The sequence below is a fragment of the Manihot esculenta genome, chromosome 15, assembly GCF_001659605.2.
Source record: "Manihot esculenta cultivar AM560-2 chromosome 15, M.esculenta_v8, whole genome shotgun sequence".
Lineage (NCBI taxonomy): Eukaryota > Viridiplantae > Streptophyta > Magnoliopsida > Malpighiales > Euphorbiaceae > Manihot > Manihot esculenta.
The window spans coordinates 25,452,594-25,476,535 of NC_035175.2; the positions used below are offsets into that span (position 1 = coordinate 25,452,594).

The 23,942-nt window shown below is 38.9% G+C and overlaps 1 protein-coding gene across 1 annotated transcript; it reads right to left on the minus strand.

Moving 5' to 3' along the window:
• Positions 1-4,995: 4,995 nt before the first annotated feature.
• Positions 4,996-6,256, minus strand: LOC110608387. The gene is made up of 2 exons (XM_021747604.1): positions 6,035-6,256; positions 4,996-5,391 (listed from the first exon to the last, which is right to left on the minus strand). Exons 1-2 carry the CDS (start codon positions 6,254-6,256, stop codon positions 4,996-4,998), a joined length of 618 nt encoding a protein of 205 aa, XP_021603296.1.
• Positions 6,257-23,942: the final 17,686 nt, after the last annotated feature.

Here is a 23,942-nt window from a genome sequence, read left to right on the forward strand (position 1 = left end):
AGGTTCCGCCGCCGAAAGTCAAGTTCGGCCGCCGAACATGCATGAGTTTAGGGGGCACGTTAGGCTGCCGAAGGTCTCTGACCAGGCCACCTATAAAGGGCCCTCAGATCGGAAATGGGCGAGTTTTCTCCCCATTCCCTAGCTCAGGTGAGTTTTTGCCTTCTTTTGGTCGTTTTCATGCTTTCTCTACCCATCCCTCAAGTTTTCATGAGTTTTACGTTTGTTTTGAAGAGTTTTAAGCCTAAATCAAGTTTTGGGAGCTTGGAGGCTTTTGGAGCTTGGATCCTCCACACCTCCGAGTTAAGGATTTCACCAACCCTCGATCTTCAAGAGGTAAGTGTAGATCTTGGTTTTCCTTTATGGTTTAATGAAGTTTTAAATAAGTTTTATGAAGTTGTAATGTTTATGTATGGGTAGTTCTGCATGTTTAGGCTTTTGTGGGTTTATGCCCAATGTATGTTATGTGGTGTTGTGTTGGTAGGTTTAAGCTAGTTTCTTTGCTCCTTTATGCTTGTGGGAGTGTGTATGCATGTTTGGGAGAGAGTATGTGAGGTTGAGGTTGGTTTTGGGGGGGTTGGGAGGCTGGTATGCTCGAGAGGCTGAGTTCTGATGAACTCAGGTTCGGCCGCCGAAGGTAGTTTCGGCCGCCGAACCTGTCTTTGGATGCATGGTTTGGCCGCCTAACCTTGCCCCCGAAAACTGAGTTTTGGCTTGAAAGCAGACTTTCGGCCGCCGAAGGAAGGATTCGGCCGCCGAAAGTGCCTGACTTTCGTCTCTGGAGCGGGACTTTCGGCCGCCGAAGGTGCCGCCGAAAGTGCCCGAGTTTCGTCTCTGGAGGGAGGGTTCGGCCGCCGAAGGTGCCGCCGAAAGTGCCCTGTCCAGCCTTTTCAAGGTATGTTCTATGCATATTTTGAGGATGTTTTACGGGGGTTTTTGGGGAGATGTTTATGTCTATGTTAGAGTTGTTTGGTACCTCATGTGAGTCCATCTGCGTAGGATCGGACCTGAGACATCGAGGTGTCTAGCTTCAGTGCTAGTTGGCCCAGTAGAGTTAGCTGAGCAGTGGCTTCAGGTGAGTAGAACTAAACTTAATCTTTTATACTGAAAAATGGAATGCTTTAGCATAGTTCATGCATCATGGATGCCATGTGTGCTAGGGTGATTGCATTAGAATCACGACTATGGTGCATTGCATTATTTACTGATAGTGGGGATTGGACCAAGGCGACATCAATAGCCCATAATCTGTCAATGGCAGTGAAAGTCCTGTGTGAGCTCCATAGGAGGAGTCGGGCTCCGACAGAGGGAGTTTTGAGGTCATGTCTAATCCGAGATGTGGAATGTTTGTGCTGTGACACATATCATGAAAGCATGTAATGAATGAACGAATTGTTTTATCTGTTTCTACTCACTGGGCTCTTGTAGCTCATCCCTTTCCCTTAACCCCAGTTTTGCAGGGCCAGAGCTAAGTTAAGCCAGAGTATGTCAGAGTAAGCTATGGGGAAAGCAGAGTTTAAGCATGGGTTGCCGTGTTTTGATGTAATAGTATAGCTTAGTTTATGTAAAGGAAAAAGCATGTTTATGTTAAGTAAGCTGGTTATAAAGAGATGTTATGTTTTGTATGCTTGAATAGTATAGTAGTGGATATGATGTATATAAAGGATATGATATGTTGATGTATGTAAAGAGTTAATGAAAAGCTAGAGGATGGAAAGTATAGTTGTCATGTGATGTATAGAGTTGTGCTTGACCCTAGAGTTGGTTGATCCCTTGGTTTACATGATCTTAAGAAAATGTCTTGATGTTAAAGAGTTAAAGGTTTTCATGATGTGAAATGTTTTAATGTTATGAGATTTGAATGGCCCGTGAGGGAAGAAAGGGTTTCAATCCCTTGACCCAAAGCGGACATGGTTTTAAAGCTAGCTTGATGACCCATCTGGTATGAGGTTCTATGTTTTCATGCATAGGTCAAGCGGAGGTAAGGAAAACAAGTTTAAAGGTTTTTCTAAAACAAAAGCTTAAGTTTTCAAGAAAAGTTTGATCATGTATGGGATCAGACCAGAAGTTTAGCATGTCTTGTGGCTTGCTACGGGTCCCGGTGGCCTTAGGCCGATCTGGATCCTAGTGCCGGTGGCGGTCCGAAGATGCGGGCTGTTACAAATGTGGTCTATGTTTAATAATAAAAAAGCCCTTTATAATACCTCGTCATTGAAATCACACTCCTCCAATCATAATTTCAAATCAAGATAAAATTTATGTAAAAATTTTTCAATTTTGGACTAAATTATCAAAATTAAAACATTTGAATAAAATCGCAAAAAGGCATAAATGTTTGGCTTTTAAGACCACTTGCCTAATTTAAGGATAAAAAAGTATATTTTCTTTTTATAAGTTAAGTGTTATAATTAAATATAATTAAAGGTGGGATAGGGTTTTGATGTCACAGGCTTTTTGATCAATTGCCCTAAATTTTAAGGATTAAAAAGTAAGTTTTCCTTTTATAAAGTTTAAGTGTTATAATTAAATATAATTAAAGGTGGGATAGGATTATGGTGTCATAAGCTTACTGTGTATATTATTTTTCTATTTTTCTTGTTTAGTTTTGGAGCCTTCTTGATGCGGAACTCCATATTAATAATGCAGTCTAAAATTTTAATACATAATAATATCAAGTCATATGTCAAGATTAATTTCCAAATATTCTACTATATCCTTAAATAATGAATAAACAAAAACATAAATAATCAAACAAAAAAACAAAAATGATATTGCCGACCTCAATAAAATGTCAATTATTGATATAACACAAAGTTAAATAAAATTTTTACTAAAATTTTATTAACCAAAAAAGATCATTGTCCATAAAGAAGAACTAAATTTGTTGTTGCCACTTAGAGTGGTTTTTATAGCCTTCTAAACCCTAATCCTAGTAGTAAAAATATTAATTCCAATATAGGAAGGATTTTTTGTTAAACAGTCAAATCTTCCTTAACAAGAATTACAATAATCCTAAATGGATTAGGAGAATTCTTTATCTTTATAGATTGTATGAATTTAGCTATCCAAAATGGGTTTAATTAAATTATAATAAGCATACTAAAATATTAAAATAACAAAATAGATCTAAGTGTAATTATAGCTCAACATGCTATGTAGCCACAAGTGTGCTGCAATCAACCTCCGCGGCTTTTTTTTTTTAGCTCTATTAATCATTTGCTACAATCATATTCACAAACACTTTATCTCATGGATTTTCATGTGTCATGAACTTAGACTTTTCTTGTATACGTTCATTCCTGATTTTTTTGTACGTGCCCTTATTATTGGTTCATGAGGTAATATAATATTGGCATCTACTCCATTACTCATGTACTTAGCTTCCATGTTCACATCACTCCATCCCTCTTGAATCTTTCTAGTCGAAAGTTCGATGTTATAACATTTTCTTTTATTATCTTGTTATTGTTTTGGTGTTTTAGGTCTCTAGTGATTTTTTGAGAGGGATTTGTAATGGACATGAATAGGGGGCATTTCTCTCTAGCTTCTAAGGAAGAACTCTACCTACATGACATTAGCAACTTGACACTGCACCGATAAGTCTGGTGGCTACTGCACCCTCAGGTCTTTTTTCAACTGAGCTATGTCATGTCTCCTTTTAGTGTTCGTTGTTGTTAGTGTTTGAATTGTTGTGCCAACAATCTATTCCCCTTTGCTTGTTGCATGTTTTCTTTTCATGGTGTTTTAGTTTATGATTTATGCAGTTGCTACTGTAATGGGATCTGTTTGGCAATTGTTGATATAAGTTCTGCTCTGTTATTCTCTCAGCAACCACGGTGATGGGTCGATATATCTGTGGTGTGGCGGTCGATATTTGCTTAGCTGATTTGGTTTATTCGTGTTTGAATTGGGCTTGATTGGAGGGTTCAAACTATTTTGGTTTGTTTTGATTTTGCTTCTATTATGGCTTTTGTTTTTAGGTTTTCTAAGTTTGGTCTGAGTCTTTGCTGTGTTTTGCAGCCCTTTTCTATTGGTTTTATTCTGCGGACCATAGAAATGCAATCATCTTACATGGTGAAAAAAGATTTTTTTTTTTTAAATAAAAGTGAGGGCCAAAGATCCTTTCATCATTTAATTATTATATTTTTAAATTTTAAAATTAAATCAAAATAAAATGAGTATATATATATATATATATATATATATATATATCAAGAGAGAGGGATAAATTATCATTTCTAACTAAATCTTTATGTGGTTTTTCAATTTTAACTAATTTTTTTATTGACAATTTTAGCCAAATTAGAGAGATTGTTAATAATTTTAGGTGGTCGAAATATGATTATGTAGAATGTACAGTCAGAAAAATATAATTTAAAAATTATGGGGCTATCTTACTAAAGATAAACTATATATTTTAGCCAATTTTTTATGCATTTCACAATTTTAGCCAATTATTTTTTCAATTTTAACTGAAAATTTTCATACTCACCTAAATCAAACTATGTCCATGTAGTAATTTATAAATAGTTTAACTAAACTATTTCTAGATGGGACTACAGTGTAAAAAATTAACACCGACTCAGCTTAAAATCGATAAGTACTTATTTACAAATCAAGCATGACTTAATAATGGGTAAAAATAGGATAACTATTGCCCATCGTCTTAAATAATTTGTAGCAGTAGGGTTATTTTAAATATTTGTAAATAGCCAATTTAGAAAAATGAGGGTTATTAATAAAAAGTAACTTGTAAGACTATTTCAAATTTAGTCTAGAATAAAAAGAGAACTTATTTTAGTATGGTAATAAAATATCTCTATTCTATTTTTTAGTGTAAGATTACTATATATTTTTGGGTTTAGTGCATCACACCATATTTAAGTGAGTGCAACATTAAAAAAATATAATTTCTATCGGATAGAATAGCTTATTCAAGTGGGTTTCATATTAAAAAATTGATTTTTTTTTTGGTAAACCAGGAACAACTATTTAAAATTACGGACCATTAGAAAGGGTAGAACAGTCTTTGTCAATTAGATGAAATAGCTCACTAGGTGGTTCCTCTAACAGTTGAAACGGACCTCCTGAGGCAGCGTCTATCTTGGCTAGTTTGTCAGCACATTGGTTAGACTCTCGAGTACCATGAATAAATGAAAAATTATCACCAGACTCAAGCAAATCTCGTATAGCACAAATAATACTGTTGTAGTTACGGTGCACCTCCGATACTACATTTAGCATATGTATAGCTTCTAAATTGTCACTTTCAACTATCACCTTTCTAAATCCACATTGTTTTGCAACCCTAACCCCATACAAGATAGCTTTTAGCTCAGCACTTAAGATACACGCTCTACCAACCCAGTGGTAAAGTCGTACAACCACTTGCCTCTAGAATCTCAAAAAATGCTTCCTCCATAAGCAATGTTGTTCCTTTAGAAAATAATAGCATTAGTGTTGATTTTAACAATCCCATCAGGTGGTTTAGACCATTTTTCCTTTCGTGAGACTTTCACTTTACTCTGACTCGAACTGGTAACTTTTCGAGTATAACAAAAATCGAGCGAGCTTCATTCATCAAAAAATGAATGAAAGTCTCTAAATTAGGAGAGCAATGCTCAAAGATAAAAGCATTCCTACATAGCTAAAGTTTCCAACAGTTCAGGCCGAAGACGAGGATCTAAGGAATCCTATATATCTTATTCCCATCATCATGCAGATTTTGACACTGCCACTCTTGTAAATTCACTCTAGGTGTGAAAAAATTCTCATGCATGACGTTGGGAACCAACTTATTTCATACACAGCAATCCCGTGGACAATCTTGTAACACATGAATGGTGGTTTCAACTTCATTATTACAACTCTTACATCTAGCGGTTGTACAAAGATGTCTTCGAGCTCACTCCTCATTTGTAAGGATCTGCCCATGAAACATTAGCCATAGGAATGTTATAACCCTCTGTGATCGCTTCCATTACCAGATTAAGCTCCATGCATTATCCTTCTCTATGAAAAGGGTCCTCGCACACACCTTATAGACAGATTTGACCGTATATTGTTCGGAACTTGTAAATTTCCAGATTATGCTATCTTGATCCAAGTCAGGAGCTGGAGGAGGATGATTCAAGATAGAGAGAAGAGCAGAAGCAGGTAAGAAATCTTCCAGCCGAGCCCAATCCCACCATCCTAAGTGATCAACATAATCAGAAACTATTTCTTTCCTCATTCTCTCTAGAATGCTTCTGATTGCCATTTGAGCTAGACATATGTCCTCCATAAGCCAAGAATCCAACCACAAGTTAGGCGATTTCCCATTCCGCAGGTTCCAAAAAGATCCAGCCTTAAGCCTATCCCAAACTGCAATTATACCTCTCCAAAGATTAGAACAATTGTTTGTGTGAAGATGACAAGAGAAATCAAAACTCTTAATCTTATATTTGGATCACAGCACTTGGACCCATAAGGCGTGATGATTAGTTAGAGCTCCCTAGGCCAACTTCATCATGAAAGTATGATTAGTGCACTTGGCACTTCTAATGCCTAGCCCTCCATTTTCTTTGGGATGTTGATCAAAAATTTTTGATAGGCGGTTGTCGAAGCCGTCAAAAATAACCTATTATCAATCAACAAATAAGTTTGCAGATAGTGGCAATAGGGTCGAACCACAGGGAATTGACACCAAGTATCTTCCTAATAATGACTAAGGCAAGTAATAACAAATAAGTAAAAGAGGGGGGTTTTGAATCGATGATTAAAACTAAATAGCAAAAGAGAACAATAATTTAATTGAAAAGGAATTCCAATGAGAAAGAGATTCTAGCTGAAGTGTGAGTCTAATTCAGTTTGTTCAGAATTGATCATTGATTATTAAAGACTCCTATTTGATTTCAATAAATTAGTTTTGGTTGTGGAAGACGCTTCTCACAATCCAAATTCCTCCTTAGTTTTAGTTTGATTAGGAAACGTTCACTAATCAAACACTAATCAACAAGTTGCCAAGGAACGTCCTTGGGGCATTGTAGCATCGAACAACTGTTGATTGCATTAAGACTTAGAGAAACCCAATTCTATCCTTGCCAACCGCGTGGTCAAGTCTAGATTATGCAACCTGATTAAATGTGAATTTGAACAATCAAAGCAATTACGGACCTAAACCATTCAAACAATATTACTAAGCAATTTAAAAGCAATGGGCCCTTATTGATTCTAAAAGCAAAGTAATATTTATAGAAGAGATCAGATTGCATAAATATTGAAACAAACAAGAGTTCAACAATGGAGTATTAAACCTCCCAATTCATCACAAATCTGAATATTCTCAACTTCAACTAGAAAAGAATGAATTTAGCCACTCATGGTGGACTAAAATACACAAAAGATGAAAAGAAAGGAAAGGGAAGAGATGCAGAGCTTCTGGCGAAGGGGAGAGGAGGCGGAATTGCTGTTCAGAAGATAAGATTGCTGGCTTGGAGGCTCTCCTTTTATAGTTGCAGAATTTTATTCATCTAGGGTTTCAAAATCCCTTTTTGATTTGATCTTGGACTCCTCTTTTGATGTTGAATTTGATTGTAATTGGAATTCCTTGGGTGAGAGACTCTTTCGTGGCTCTTGGTCTTGTGTTGGAAGTGATTGGATTGGATTTGGACTTCTGAAAAATCGAATTTCTGTTTTCTGTCCATTTTCCCGCTCTGCTGTAAGTTTCTGCTGTCAAAGTGATTTGCCCTGTGATTTGGGCGAGCAGTGGGCAAATCACTGGGCAAATCACTGCCTCTGTGAGTCAGTCCTCTATGTCTCTGCGAGTGATTTGGCCAGTGATCTTCGAGTGTCTGGGGCAAATCACTGGGCAAATCACTGCTGCCTGTTGCCTCCGGGTTTCTGCTTTAGCTTGATCGGGGCAGTGATTGGAGCAGATTCTTGGGCAAATCACTGGGCAAATCATCCTTTTGTGAATTTTCTGCACTTTTTCTTCCATTTTCCAGTTTCTTCCTTTTCTGTAAAAACAAGATAAAAACCATAAATTAAACTGAAAAATGTGTAAATAAGCAATAATAATTATGATAAAAATGTGGCTAAATTATGCTTGATCAAATACCCCCACACCTAGCTTTTTGCTTGTCCTCAAGCAACAAATAACTTAGCCAATTAAGCTCCCTTTTTCCTTAGAGCCTAAGTACCACTTAATCAGCCCCCCCTAGACTCCTAATCTGAATTATCACAGTATAGAGTACATGCACTAAGGTCATCCTCTTCTTTCCTTGTTTCCTTTCACCTACCATGGTCAAGAGAAAGGTTTTTGGCTCAATCATGCTTATTCCTTTATGTTAGTTTTAATGCAACCCCTAGGAGTGACTTGCCCCTTTTCTTCTCTATTTCTTTTTATTTTTGTTTTTATTTTCAGCAGCACTTATTCTTATCCTTGCCTGAAAAAGTCACTAACCTTTTTACGCGATTGTGTACATGGGTGATACACCCCCGGTTACTCAGTTAGTCACTTGTTCAAGTGGCTACTAGCTCTGTTCATAGTCTAGACCATCGAAACTTATTTGCTTGAAAAAGTTACTGACCTTTTTACGCGATTGTGTACATGGGTGATACACCCCCGGTTACTCAGTCAGTTACTTCTCCAAGTGGCTATTAGGCTTAGTTCATAGTCTTAGACCATTGGAACAAGTTTGTGATTTGTGCTTTGTGCTGGTTTGTCATGATAGTTTGGGCAAATCAGCTCATAGGGAGTTACACTAACTTTGTGTTTGCATGTATTTTTATTTTTATTTCCCTTGACCACAACAAATTTAAGGATTCAATTCAAGTAAAGAACTTTCTAAGTGAAGGTAACATACTGTGAATGATTCAATTTAGGCTTAGAGGGGTGGTAGATCAATGGGGTCATGAGATAAGGAAACTCTTTTAACCTTGTTATCTATGTTGAGTAGAGCAAAAGCTAAGACAAAAATTCTGTGTGTGTGTGCAAAAAGTGAAAAAATTCTGGTGTGTGCAAAAAGGGGTAAGAATAATGCAAAAAGAAAAAAGAAACAAAAAGAAATCAAAAAAATGGAAAGATGGTGTGATCAGTGATTAAAGATTCTCTAGTACCCCCACACCTATCCCACATATTGTCCTCAATGTGTGAATAAACATATAGAAAAATGAAGGAGAAAAGGGAAAGATATTTCCTGGCCTGGGGGTGATTTGACCAGTGACTTGGGCAAGTACTGGGCAAATCACTGGGCAAATAGCTATCTGTCACGGTGCTGGGGCAGAAAATGGTGAACCAACAGCTGCAACATACTTTCCATGTGCTGCATCCTATCTTGAGCCTCCACCGAATGGTCTTGAGGTGCCTTTTATGTCCTCCAAGGTCCACCCAATTGCTTTCTTGTGCTCCCTCAACACATCAAGGAGCTTTTCCTCTTCTTCTTGGCTGAGCTGGTTGGAAATAATTACTGGAAGTGTATTTCCAGCTCCCAAGTAGGCATATTTGAGGTGGCTAGGCAAGGGTTTCAGATCTGGTGCATTCTCTGTCTGCTGGTTTTTTGTCTGCTTACTGTCTGATTTGAGCTGTGATTTGAGCAGATTTTCTGGTATTCTGGGCAAATCACTGGGCAAATCACTCACTTCCAGCAAGTTACAGCAGTCTGCTGTTTTCTTTGTTTCAGTGATGTTGCTGTCCACTTCTTCTCTCCTGCAAAGACCTTCATAGAGTAAGTTTTCTTGATCAAAATCAAAAATTTCTTGACTTAAATCATCAATTATATCAAGGCCATAAACAGGAGAAACATCATTGGGGAATTTCATGGCATCATAAACATTAAATTTTATAATTTCCCCTTCAAACTCCATGGTCAATGTGCCATCATGCACATCAATTTTTGTTCTTGCTGTGCTCAAGAATGGTCTCCCAAGTAAGATATCAGAGGTGATGTTGCCCTTGTCCTCCTCCATGTCAATCACATAAAAATCAGCTGGGAAGACTAGTTGGTCCACTTGCACCAACACATCTTCAAGCACTCCTTTGGGGTAGACAATGGATCGATCAGCCAATTGGATCATAATGCTGGTGCCCTTGAGTGTACCTGCATTCAACAAGTTAAAAATAGAAAGAGGCATGACATTTATTGAAGCTCCAAGGTCACACATGGCCTTCTTTATTCCCACATTGCCTATTTTGCATGAAACCGTAAACATTCCTCTATCTTTGCATTTGACTGGTAGTTTTCTTTGGATGACAGCTGAAACACACTCCCCCACACTTACCTTTTCATGTTTAGCAAGTTTCCTCCTATTGGTGCATAGCTCTTTGAGAAATTTAGCATACCTTGGTATTTGTTTGATAGCATCAAGTAGAGGTATGTTGATTTCTACCTTGCGAAGTGTCTCCAATATCTCTTTTTCCTCTTTCTCCTTTTGGGACCTTGCAAATCTCTTTGGGAAGGGAGGAGGTACCTTGAATTTCTCCATAGGTTGTTGTTTCTGCCTTTGACTTGATTCTGCCTGGTCTGTTGATTTGGGCAAATCACTTTCTGCCTTCTATGGAGAATTGGTCAAATCACTGCTGGACAGCTTAGTTTGCCCAGCGATCGGGTCAGTTCCTATGAGTGAACTGGGCAAATCACTGCCCTGATCACTTTCTGGCAGGATTTCTTTCATGCCCTGTTTTTGCAATTTTTCAGCCCTATTGTCTTGCAACTCCTTTCCACTCCTCAATGTGATGGCACTAGCATTTTGCCTTGGATTTATCTCAGTTTGGGAGAGTAGACAACAACTTACCTGTGCTAGCAATCTGGTTGTGCTGGATTCTCCAGGGGGCTGGTTTGTTTCAGAAATTTCAGCAGATTTTGGTTCAGTTGGGGCACTTCCAGCAGTTGCTGGTTTATGGACAGCAGCAGGGGATGTAACAGGTACTTCGGCTGGTGCTGATTTGTGGGCAGCAGTGGTTGTGGCAGTTTGACAGCAGTTGCTGTCTCTATTTTCAGCAACTTGGACATCAGCAAATTCTGTAATTTCTGGTGTAATTTTGGCAGTTTCAGCAAGTGCAGCAACTTCTGGTTCAGTTGGGGCAATTTCTGAGGTTGCTGATTTTTGGACAGCAGGTGCTGTTTTTGCAGCAGGAGCTTCGGTTGGTGCTGATTTTTGGACAGCAGCAGGTTCTGCAGTGGTGATTTGTGCCGCAGATTCAGCAGCTTGGTCTGTTTCTTCGTCATCGTCCCATAGATCTTGAAGCTCTTCCTCTCTTCTTAATATGTGCGCGTTCAGTGAGTTGACCGCTTGATCCACTTGCTGTTGGAGAATTTTTCCAGAAATTCCCAATTTCCTTACCTGTTCTTCAAGTTCCATAAGGGAGTTCTGAGGTGCTGCTTGGGCTTGATAGTTTTGGTAGTAGTTAGCCCTTGCATAGTCATAATTCGGGTGGTCCCTCCAACATGGATTGTAGGTATCAATGTAAGGATCATGTCTTGGCTGGCTATTGAATCCTCCAAAGGCATGTATTTGCTGGTAATCCTCATAAAGTGTAGGACATCGATCAGTTGGGTGTCCCACATATCCATAGGTCCTACATGGTCTTGGTGGCTGAAAGTGTTGAGCTCGACCTATGACATAACTATCCACAAGAGAGGTTAGTTCAGAAATTTGAGAAGAGAGAAAAGACATACTTACTGTAGCCATGCTTGTAAGGTCTTGGTAGTGCGTTCAATTTCAGGATCGTAAAGAAGAGCTTCTTTACGATCAGCCTTGGTCATAAAAGGAAAATACGTTAGTTAGATCAAATCCCCGGCAACGGCGCCAATTTTTGATAGGCGGTTGTCGAAGCCGTCAAAAATAACCTATTATCAATCAACAAATAAGTTTGCAGATAGTGGCAATAGGGTCGAACCACAGGGAATTGACACCAAGTATCTTCCTAATAATGACTAAGGCAAGTAATAACAAATAAGTAAAAGAGGGGGGTTTTGAATCGATGATTAAAACTAAATAGCAAAAGAGAACAATAATTTAATTGAAAAGGAATTCCAATGAGAAAGAGATTCTAGCTGAAGTGTGAGTCTAATTCAGTTTGTTCAGAATTGATCATTGATTATTAAAGACTCCTATTTGATTTCAATAAATTAGTTTTGGTTGTGGAAGACGCTTCTCACAATCCAAATTCCTCCTTAGTTTTAGTTTGATTAGGAAACGTTCACTAATCAAACACTAATCAACAAGTTGCCAAGGAACGTCCTTGGGGCATTGTAGCATCGAACAACTGTTGATTGCATTAAGACTTAGAGAAACCCAATTCTATCCTTGCCAACCGCGTGGTCAAGTCTAGATTATGCAACCTGATTAAATGTGAATTTGAACAATCAAAGCAATTACGGACCTAAACCATTCAAACAATATTACTAAGCAATTTAAAAGCAATGGGCCCTTATTGATTCTAAAAGCAAAGTAATATTTATAGAAGAGATCAGATTGCATAAATATTGAAACAAACAAGAGTTCAACAATGGAGTATTAAACCTCCCAATTCATCACAAATCTGAATATTCTCAACTTCAACTAGAAAAGAATGAATTTAGCCACTCATGGTGGACTAAAATACACAAAAGATGAAAAGAAAGGAAAGGGAAGAGATGCAGAGCTTCTGGCGAAGGGGAGAGGAGGCGGAATTGCTGTTCAGAAGATAAGATTGCTGGCTTGGAGGCTCTCCTTTTATAGTTGCAGAATTTTATTCATCTAGGGTTTCAAAATCCCTTTTTGATTTGATCTTGGACTCCTCTTTTGATGTTGAATTTGATTGTAATTGGAATTCCTTGGGTGAGAGACTCTTTCGTGGCTCTTGGTCTTGTGTTGGAAGTGATTGGATTGGATTTGGACTTCTGAAAAATCGAATTTCTGTTTTCTGTCCATTTTCCCGCTCTGCTGTAAGTTTCTGCTGTCAAAGTGATTTGCCCTGTGATTTGGGCGAGCAGTGGGCAAATCACTGGGCAAATCACTGCCTCTGTGAGTCAGTCCTCTATGTCTCTGCGAGTGATTTGGCCAGTGATCTTCGAGTGTCTGGGGCAAATCACTGGGCAAATCACTGCTGCCTGTTGCCTCCGGGTTTCTGCTTTAGCTTGATCGGGGCAGTGATTGGAGCAGATTCTTGGGCAAATCACTGGGCAAATCATCCTTTTGTGAATTTTCTGCACTTTTTCTTCCATTTTCCAGTTTCTTCCTTTTCTGTAAAAACAAGATAAAAACCATAAATTAAACTGAAAAATGTGTAAATAAGCAATAATAATTATGATAAAAATGTGGCTAAATTATGCTTGATCAAATACCCCCACACCTAGCTTTTTGCTTGTCCTCAAGCAACAAATAACTTAGCCAATTAAGCTCCCTTTTTCCTTAGAGCCTAAGTACCACTTAATCAGCCCCCCCTAGACTCCTAATCTGAATTATCACAGTATAGAGTACATGCACTAAGGTCATCCTCTTCTTTCCTTGTTTCCTTTCACCTACCATGGTCAAGAGAAAGGTTTTTGGCTCAATCATGCTTATTCCTTTATGTTAGTTTTAATGCAACCCCTAGGAGTGACTTGCCCCTTTTCTTCTCTATTTCTTTTTATTTTTGTTTTTATTTTCAGCAGCACTTATTCTTATCCTTGCCTGAAAAAGTCACTAACCTTTTTACGCGATTGTGTACATGGGTGATACACCCCCGGTTACTCAGTTAGTCACTTGTTCAAGTGGCTACTAGCTCTGTTCATAGTCTAGACCATCGAAACTTATTTGCTTGAAAAAGTTACTGACCTTTTTACGCGATTGTGTACATGGGTGATACACCCCCGGTTACTCAGTCAGTTACTTCTCCAAGTGGCTATTAGGCTTAGTTCATAGTCTTAGACCATTGGAACAAGTTTGTGATTTGTGCTTTGTGCTGGTTTGTCATGATAGTTTGGGCAAATCAGCTCATAGGGAGTTACACTAACTTTGTGTTTGCATGTATTTTTATTTTTATTTCCCTTGACCACAACAAATTTAAGGATTCAATTCAAGTAAAGAACTTTCTAAGTGAAGGTAACATACTGTGAATGATTCAATTTAGGCTTAGAGGGGTGGTAGATCAATGGGGTCATGAGATAAGGAAACTCTTTTAACCTTGTTATCTATGTTGAGTAGAGCAAAAGCTAAGACAAAAATTCTGTGTGTGTGTGCAAAAAGTGAAAAAATTCTGGTGTGTGCAAAAAGGGGTAAGAATAATGCAAAAAGAAAAAAGAAACAAAAAGAAATCAAAAAAATGGAAAGATGGTGTGATCAGTGATTAAAGATTCTCTAGTACCCCCACACCTATCCCACATATTGTCCTCAATGTGTGAATAAACATATAGAAAAATGAAGGAGAAAAGGGAAAGATATTTCCTGGCCTGGGGGTGATTTGACCAGTGACTTGGGCAAGTACTGGGCAAATCACTGGGCAAATAGCTATCTGTCACGGTGCTGGGGCAGAAAATGGTGAACCAACAGCTGCAACATACTTTCCATGTGCTGCATCCTATCTTGAGCCTCCACCGAATGGTCTTGAGGTGCCTTTTATGTCCTCCAAGGTCCACCCAATTGCTTTCTTGTGCTCCCTCAACACATCAAGGAGCTTTTCCTCTTCTTCTTGGCTGAGCTGGTTGGAAATAATTACTGGAAGTGTATTTCCAGCTCCCAAGTAGGCATATTTGAGGTGGCTAGGCAAGGGTTTCAGATCTGGTGCATTCTCTGTCTGCTGGTTTTTTGTCTGCTTACTGTCTGATTTGAGCTGTGATTTGAGCAGATTTTCTGGTATTCTGGGCAAATCACTGGGCAAATCACTCACTTCCAGCAAGTTACAGCAGTCTGCTGTTTTCTTTGTTTCAGTGATGTTGCTGTCCACTTCTTCTCTCCTGCAAAGACCTTCATAGAGTAAGTTTTCTTGATCAAAATCAAAAATTTCTTGACTTAAATCATCAATTATATCAAGGCCATAAACAGGAGAAACATCATTGGGGAATTTCATGGCATCATAAACATTAAATTTTATAATTTCCCCTTCAAACTCCATGGTCAATGTGCCATCATGCACATCAATTTTTGTTCTTGCTGTGCTCAAGAATGGTCTCCCAAGTAAGATATCAGAGGTGATGTTGCCCTTGTCCTCCTCCATGTCAATCACATAAAAATCAGCTGGGAAGACTAGTTGGTCCACTTGCACCAACACATCTTCAAGCACTCCTTTGGGGTAGACAATGGATCGATCAGCCAATTGGATCATAATGCTGGTGCCCTTGAGTGTACCTGCATTCAACAAGTTAAAAATAGAAAGAGGCATGACATTTATTGAAGCTCCAAGGTCACACATGGCCTTCTTTATTCCCACATTGCCTATTTTGCATGAAACCGTAAACATTCCTCTATCTTTGCATTTGACTGGTAGTTTTCTTTGGATGACAGCTGAAACACACTCCCCCACACTTACCTTTTCATGTTTAGCAAGTTTCCTCCTATTGGTGCATAGCTCTTTGAGAAATTTAGCATACCTTGGTATTTGTTTGATAGCATCAAGTAGAGGTATGTTGATTTCTACCTTGCGAAGTGTCTCCAATATCTCTTTTTCCTCTTTCTCCTTTTGGGACCTTGCAAATCTCTTTGGGAAGGGAGGAGGTACCTTGAATTTCTCCATAGGTTGTTGTTTCTGCCTTTGACTTGATTCTGCCTGGTCTGTTGATTTGGGCAAATCACTTTCTGCCTTCTATGGAGAATTGGTCAAATCACTGCTGGACAGCTTAGTTTGCCCAGCGATCGGGTCAGTTCCTATGAGTGAACTGGGCAAATCACTGCCCTGATCACTTTCTGGCAGGATTTCTTTCATGCCCTGTTTTTGCAATTTTTCAGCCCTATTGTCTTGCAACTCCTTTCCACTCCTCAATGTGATGGCACTAGCATTTTGCCTTGGATTTATCTCAGTTTGGGAGAGTAGACAACAACTTACCTGTGCTAGCAATCTGGTTGTGCTGGATTCTCCAGGGGGCTGGTTTGTTTCAGAAATTTCAGCAGATTTTGGTTCAGTTGGGGCACTTCCAGCAGTTGCTGGTTTATGGACAGCAGCAGGGGATGTAACAGGTACTTCGGCTGGTGCTGATTTGTGGGCAGCAGTGGTTGTGGCAGTTTGACAGCAGTTGCTGTCTCTATTTTCAGCAACTTGGACATCAGCAAATTCTGTAATTTCTGGTGTAATTTTGGCAGTTTCAGCAAGTGCAGCAACTTCTGGTTCAGTTGGGGCAATTTCTGAGGTTGCTGATTTTTGGACAGCAGGTGCTGTTTTTGCAGCAGGAGCTTCGGTTGGTGCTGATTTTTGGACAGCAGCAGGTTCTGCAGTGGTGATTTGTGTCGCAGATTCAGCAGCTTGGTCTGTTTCTTCGTCATCGTCCCATAGATCTTGAAGCTCTTCCTCTCTTCTTAATATGTGCGCGTTCAGTGAGTTGACCGCTTGATCCACTTGCTGTTGGAGAATTTTTCCAGAAATTCCCAATTTCCTTACCTGTTCTTCAAGTTCCATAAGGGAGTTCTGAGGTGCTGCTTGGGCTTGATAGTTTTGGTAGTAGTTAGCCCTTGCATAGTCATAATTCGGGTGGTCCCTCCAACATGGATTGTAGGTATCAATGTAAGGATCATGTCTTGGCTGGCTATTGAATCCTCCAAAGGCATGTATTTGCTGGTAATCCTCATAAAGTGTAGGACATCGATCAGTTGGGTGTCCCACATATCCATAGGTCCTACATGGTCTTGGTGGCTGAAAGTGTTGAGCTCGACCTATGACATAACTATCCACAAGAGAGGTTAGTTCAGAAATTTGAGAAGAGAGAAAAGACATACTTACTGTAGCCATGCTTGTAAGGTCTTGGTAGTGCGTTCAATTTCAGGATCGTAAAGAAGAGCTTCTTTACGATCAGCCTTGGTCATAAAAGGAAAATACGTTAGTTAGATCAAATCCCCGGCAACGGCGCCAATTTTTGATAGGCGGTTGTCGAAGCCGTCAAAAATAACCTATTATCAATCAACAAATAAGTTTGCAGATAGTGGCAATAGGGTCGAACCACAGGGAATTGACACCAAGTATCTTCCTAATAATGACTAAGGCAAGTAATAACAAATAAGTAAAAGAGGGGGGTTTTGAATCGATGATTAAAACTAAATAGCAAAAGAGAACAATAATTTAATTGAAAAGGAATTCCAATGAGAAAGAGATTCTAGCTGAAGTGTGAGTCTAATTCAGTTTGTTCAGAATTGATCATTGATTATTAAAGACTCCTATTTGATTTCAATAAATTAGTTTTGGTTGTGGAAGACGCTTCTCACAATCCAAATTCCTCCTTAGTTTTAGTTTGATTAGGAAACGTTCACTAATCAAACACTAATCAACAAGTTGCCAAGGAACGTCCTTGGGGCATTGTAGCATCGAACAACTGTTGATTGCATTAAGACTTAGAGAAACCCAATTCTATCCTTGCCAACCGCGTGGTCAAGTCTAGATTATGCAACCTGATTAAATGTGAATTTGAACAATCAAAGCAATTACGGACCTAAACCATTCAAACAATATTACTAAGCAATTTAAAAGCAATGGGCCCTTATTGATTCTAAAAGCAAAGTAATATTTATAGAAGAGATCAGATTGCATAAATATTGAAACAAACAAGAGTTCAACAATGGAGTATTAAACCTCCCAATTCATCACAAATCTGAATATTCTCAACTTCAACTAGAAAAGAATGAATTTAGCCACTCATGGTGGACTAAAATACACAAAAGATGAAAAGAAAGGAAAGGGAAGAGATGCAGAGCTTCTGGCGAAGGGGAGAGGAGGCGGAATTGCTGTTCAGAAGATAAGATTGCTGGCTTGGAGGCTCTCCTTTTATAGTTGCAGAATTTTATTCATCTAGGGTTTCAAAATCCCTTTTTGATTTGATCTTGGACTCCTCTTTTGATGTTGAATTTGATTGTAATTGGAATTCCTTGGGTGAGAGACTCTTTCGTGGCTCTTGGTCTTGTGTTGGAAGTGATTGGATTGGATTTGGACTTCTGAAAAATCGAATTTCTGTTTTCTGTCCATTTTCCCGCTCTGCTGTAAGTTTCTGCTGTCAAAGTGATTTGCCCTGTGATTTGGGCGAGCAGTGGGCAAATCACTGGGCAAATCACTGCCTCTGTGAGTCAGTCCTCTATGTCTCTGCGAGTGATTTGGCCAGTGATCTTCGAGTGTCTGGGGCAAATCACTGGGCAAATCACTGCTGCCTGTTGCCTCCGGGTTTCTGCTTTAGCTTGATCGGGGCAGTGATTGGAGCAGATTCTTGGGCAAATCACTGGGCAAATCATCCTTTTGTGAATTTTCTGCACTTTTTCTTCCATTTTCCAGTTTCTTCCTTTTCTGTAAAAACAAGATAAAAACCATAAATTAAACTGAAAAATGTGTAAATAAGCAATAATAATTATGATAAAAATGTGGCTAAATTATGCTTGATCACCCTCCATTTTCTTTGGGATGTTGCACTCTATGCCAATTGACCAATGGAATCTTCTCATTTTCTTCTTGAATTGCCCCCAAGTGAAACGTCTGCATAGTTTATCAATCTCATCACAAATTGATGCCGACAAATAGACAGTTTGCATGACATATATAGGAATGGCCGTAATAATCGACTGGGCTAGAGTGATTCTCCCAGCAACAGCAAGTTTTTTGTTCTCCCAACTTTCAAATTTTCCTCTGATCTTTTCAATGATGCACTAGTAAGTAGATCTGTTAACCCTAGATTGAATTAACGGGACCCCTAAACATTTACCCAAATCATCAGTCACCTAAACTCTAAGCTGCCTGCTTAAGATTCCTCTGCCATGAATAGAAACATTGGAAGAAAATAAGACTCGGGTTTTATCTTTATTGATCTTCTAACCTAAACTTTCATAGAATCCTTCCAACACAGTATTAAGAACATTTACTTGCTCTTGATAAGCTTCAGCAAACAGGATAAGATCATCTGAAAAAAAAAAGATGTGAAATGGGTGGTCCATTCAAATTGAGGATCACAGGTTTCCATCATCCTTTATCAACAACATTAGTAATTCCATTAGCTAAGCGTTTCATATAAAAAATGAAGAGATAAGGGGATGGAGGATCCCCTTATCTTAAACCTCTCGATGTTCGGGAGCTATCAGAAAGCTCTCCGTTCTAGACAACCTGCATAGACACAGAGGACATACAATTCATAATGGTCTGTATCAGTTTAGAAGGCAACTCCACTTCTGTTAGTGTGTCTTGAAGAAATGCCTAGTTAATTCTATCATAAGCTTTCTCCAAGTCAACTTTCACAGTGAGAAAGCCTCTCCTACCTTTTTTAACATGCATGGAATGCATGACCTCCTAATTTATAATAATATCATTTGTTATCTTCCTTCCCGAGACAAAGCTAGTTTGGTTAGGGCCAACAAAGGAAGGTAAGATAGATTTAACTCTGTTGGCAATTAACTTAGCCACAATTTTATACATAACTGTACACAAAGCAATAGGCCTGAAATGCTTAATATTAACAGGATGAGAAATTTCGAGTAACCAGATAAGCATGTGATTCAAGCCATTATCTAGATTACCATCCTGCATGACTCTAATGACCTCGTCAAAAATACTCTTACTAACTAACTCCCATTGACTTTGAAAGAAACCAGCTTGAAAGCCATCCGGACCTAGAGCTTTCCATGGCTTCATGTCAAAAAGTGATGCCCGAACTTCTTCTACACTCACAACTTGGTTTAGAATAGACATAGCATTAATAGGAAGACAAGGAAACTTACCTTTGAGATAATAACCCCTGTAAGAAGTATTTTCCTCATTATACAGATTTGAAAAAATGATGATGCAAGCTTCTTAAGATCATCTTAATTACTGATAGAGCATATTTTAGTCCATTTTATCATTATGTTCTTGATTTTTATTTACATATTTTATGCCTAATTTTGTGGTTTTAATCATGTTTTGCAAATATTAGGTGTAAAGAGACAATCTGGAGAAAATGCTCTTAAAACTGCCAAAAAGTGTCAAATATAAAAAGTGCCAAAAAAGGAAAGTTTTCAAATAAGGAAAGTGCAGAAGCAAAAGCAAATAAGGAAAGCTCAGCCAGAAGATTATTTGAAATTCAAATTGCAGATCTTTCTTTCCTTGTTCAAAGATGTGCACACACTGCAGCAATCATATCTTCCTATTTAGGCAGCAAGATTTCAATAAGACGCACTTGCCTCTTCTGCATTCAGCATTCAAAATTCAAACGAAGGCTCCACCTAAAAAGGAAAGATTGAACATATATCTTTCCACTTCTGCACATTCATGACCGCGCGCCTCACTTTTCCTCTGAAGAGCATCCGCGCGCGCCACCTTCCTTCTACAGTGCATGCCGCGCACCCCTTTCCTTCTGAATAATTTGTAACGCGATTCTTTTCTTTTCAAACACAACTTGGGTAGCAAGTACCTCTAGGGCAGCAAGGTTAGCCTCTAATCCTATTTAAGAAGCTCTTGACCAGCCGAATGACACTTCTTGAACTCTTCTCCATCTTTAGAACATCTTCACGCCTCACCTTGCACAAGGCTGACGCTCCACCTCTCCTTCTTCTTCTACCTTTCTTCTTTTCTTTTATTTTTGGTTTTGGTTCAGCCATGAGTGGCTGAAACCTTTATTTTTAGTTGAAGATTGGTTGATACTTTAGTTGTTTTATGGATTGTGAGATCTGAACATAAGTTGTTTGTCTTTGGTTTATTCAATATTCATACAATTTCATGTTTGATTCCATTATTGCTATGTTGTTTTGATCAAATTGGCCACTTAATTCTTGATTGCAAGGTAATATATTGTTAGTTTGAATAGTTTTAAGTCCGTAATTGCTTGGATTGTTCAAACATAAGAACACTTGGTGTAAAAACTAAGAAAATTGTATGATCTAGCAACATCTCATGCGTTTGGGTAGCTAGGATTGGCTCTCTCTATCTCTTAATTCAATTGACAGTTGTTTTGATGCCTAAGGCCCAAGGACGTTCCTTGGCAACTTGTTGATTAGTAATTAATTAGAGGACATTCCCTAATTGGTTTATGATTAAGGAGAGACATGGTGGTGAGAAGTGTCTTCCATCTCCATAACTAATCTATTGAATCAATCAAAAGAACATAAGTTTCAATGATCAATCCCAACAACTAAAGTGGATCCAATTCTTCAACTAGATCTTTCTTATTATTGATTTCTTTTATTTTAATCATTTGCCTTCTTTTATTGCTTCCAGTTTTAGATCTCTTGAATCAATCTCAAAACCCCCCATTTTACTTTCAGTTTATTTGCTTTCAGTTTATCTCGTTTCAGTTTATTTCTCTTTCAGTTTATTTTTATTTCAGTTAATTCTGTTGGTGTTGATAAGGAAAATAGGTAAGTTCTTAATTCACTGTGGATTCGATCCTTTCACCACTATCTACAGTTGTAAAATTGTTGATAACCAGAAAGGTTATTTTTGACCGGCTTCGACAACCGCGAGTCAAAAATTGGCGCCGTTGCCGGGAAATTGACTTTAACTAATCTTTTTTTTTCTTTCATGACCAGATCTGAACGTAGGGAAACTCTGCCTTATGATCCGGAAATTGAGCGCACAATCAGGAGACTGAACAAGCAAGTCACTCTCGATTCTGCACCTGAAGACCACCTCTGCGCAGAAGCTTCATATGCAACAACTCAATCGCACCACCAAGCCCCTGAAATGGTCGAACCTCATGCACAACCTGCTGTCCACAATGAACATGTTGTCCATGAAGAAATCATACATCAAAATCCAGCCATAAGAGCTCCAATGCCAAGAGAACGGACCATGAGAGAATTGACAGCACCTATAAGTGACCAAGCACCTCTTTGCATCACCTATCCACCTCTAACAGTTCCCTTTGAACTGAAAACAGGTTTGATCCATCTTCTCCCTAAGTTTAGAGGATTAGAAAATAGAAATCCACATAAGCACTTGAAAGAGTTCAATATTGTCTGTTCATCTATGAGACCTCAAGGTATTTTTGAAGACCATGTTAAGTTAAGAGCTTTTCCTTTTTCACTTGATGATTATGCTAAGGACTGGCTATTTTACTTACCACCTGGATCTATCACTTCTTGGGATGACATGGTAATAACCTTCTTAAATAAATATTTTCCAACTTCTAAGGCCATTGGCATAAGAAGAGAAATCAGTAGCATTAGACAGAAACCATCTGAGGATTTATATGATTATTGGGAAAGGTTTAAAAGGTTGTGTACAAGTTGTCCTCAACATGATATTTCAGATAAGGCACTCATAGAATTCTTCTATGGAGGACTGCTTTCATCATAAAGGAGATACATTGATGTAGCCTGCGGAGGATCCATTGCAGACAAGACACCTAGGGAGATGAGAGAGTTGATCTCAACACTTGCAGCCTCATCTAGGCAATATGGAGAAGAAAAGCAACTGCAGAGAGGAATCAATGAGGTAAGTTCACCTCCTATTTCTTCTTAGCTTTCTGAACTAACATCTTTTATGAAAGATTTTGCCATAAGACTAGTTCAACAGGTTCAAGTATCCCAGCCACCTAGACCATATGGGATTTGTGCATATGTAGGACACCCAACAGATCAATATCCTACTCTTCAAGAGGACAGCCAGAAAGTAAATGCCATTGGAGGATACAACAACCAAGTAAGACATGATCCATTTTCTAATACTTACTGTAATACCCGGCTAGACTCCAATATCGGAATTCCTATCGTCCGGTGGAATCTCGGATGTCGAAAACCTCTAGAAGGCTAAAAGCATGTTTTTATAAAAATTTTTAATGTATCTTATGGTTTTAAGCAAAAAGGAAATTGAGTTTTAAAAGAAAAAGACCAAGGAGACATTTTCAGGTTCGGCCGCCGAACGTGGGATGGTTTAGGGGGACAAGTTAGGCTTCCGAAAGTTTCAAAGGTTCGGCCGCCGAACCTCATGTTCGGCCACCGAACTTGCATGAGTTTTGGAGGCACTTTAGGCTGCCGAAAGGTGGTATGCCAGCCCCTATATAAGAGCTCCATGGCCGAAACGGGCGAGTTTTCTCCCCATTTTCGGCCACGGTGAGTTCTTGCTCTTCCATGGCTCATTTTAGATGTTTTTCCTTTGATCTTTCATGTTTTAACAAGCTTTATGTTGTTTTGAAGATATTTGAACAAAAGAGCGAGTTTGTAAGCTTGGAGACTAAAGAGTCGAGATCTCTCCCATCTCCAAGTTGTATCGTCTCTCCTCTCGTTCTTCAAGAGGTAAGAGTAGATCCATAGTTCCTTTAATGTTTTAAGTAAGTTTTATGAAGTTTCTTAGGGTAGAAATGCATGTGTAGGTTTATGTGGAGTTTATGGGTTTACTGTGCGTTTATGAACAATGTATGTTGGATATGCATGTTTGATGTGTTGTAGATGGGGTTTAGGATAGTTTGAAGCCCCTAGGAGCTTGTATGCTTGAGTATGCATGTTGTAGAATAGCAAAATGCATGATTGAATGAGTTGGGAGGCGTTTATGCATGTTGAGCTGAGTTTTTGCCCTTTTAGGAAGAACTCAGGTTCGGCAGCCGAAGGTTCTTTCGGCCGCTGAACCTGCCTGTGGTAGCATGTATCGGCTGTCGAACCTTGCCCCCGAAAGTGGACTTTCGGCTCTGGAAGGGAGTTTCGGCCGCCGAACATGCATGAGTTTCGTCTCTGAAGGGAACCTTCGGCCGCCGAAAGTGCCGCCGAAGGTGCATGACTTTCGGCTCTGGAGGACCTTTCGGCCGCCGAACCTGCCGCCGAAAGTGCCCTGTTCAGCCCTCCTTTGCATGATTTATGTGATTGTTTTAAGGTGTTTTAGGGGGTTTTTGGAGAGTATTTTAGAGTCATGTTTATGTATG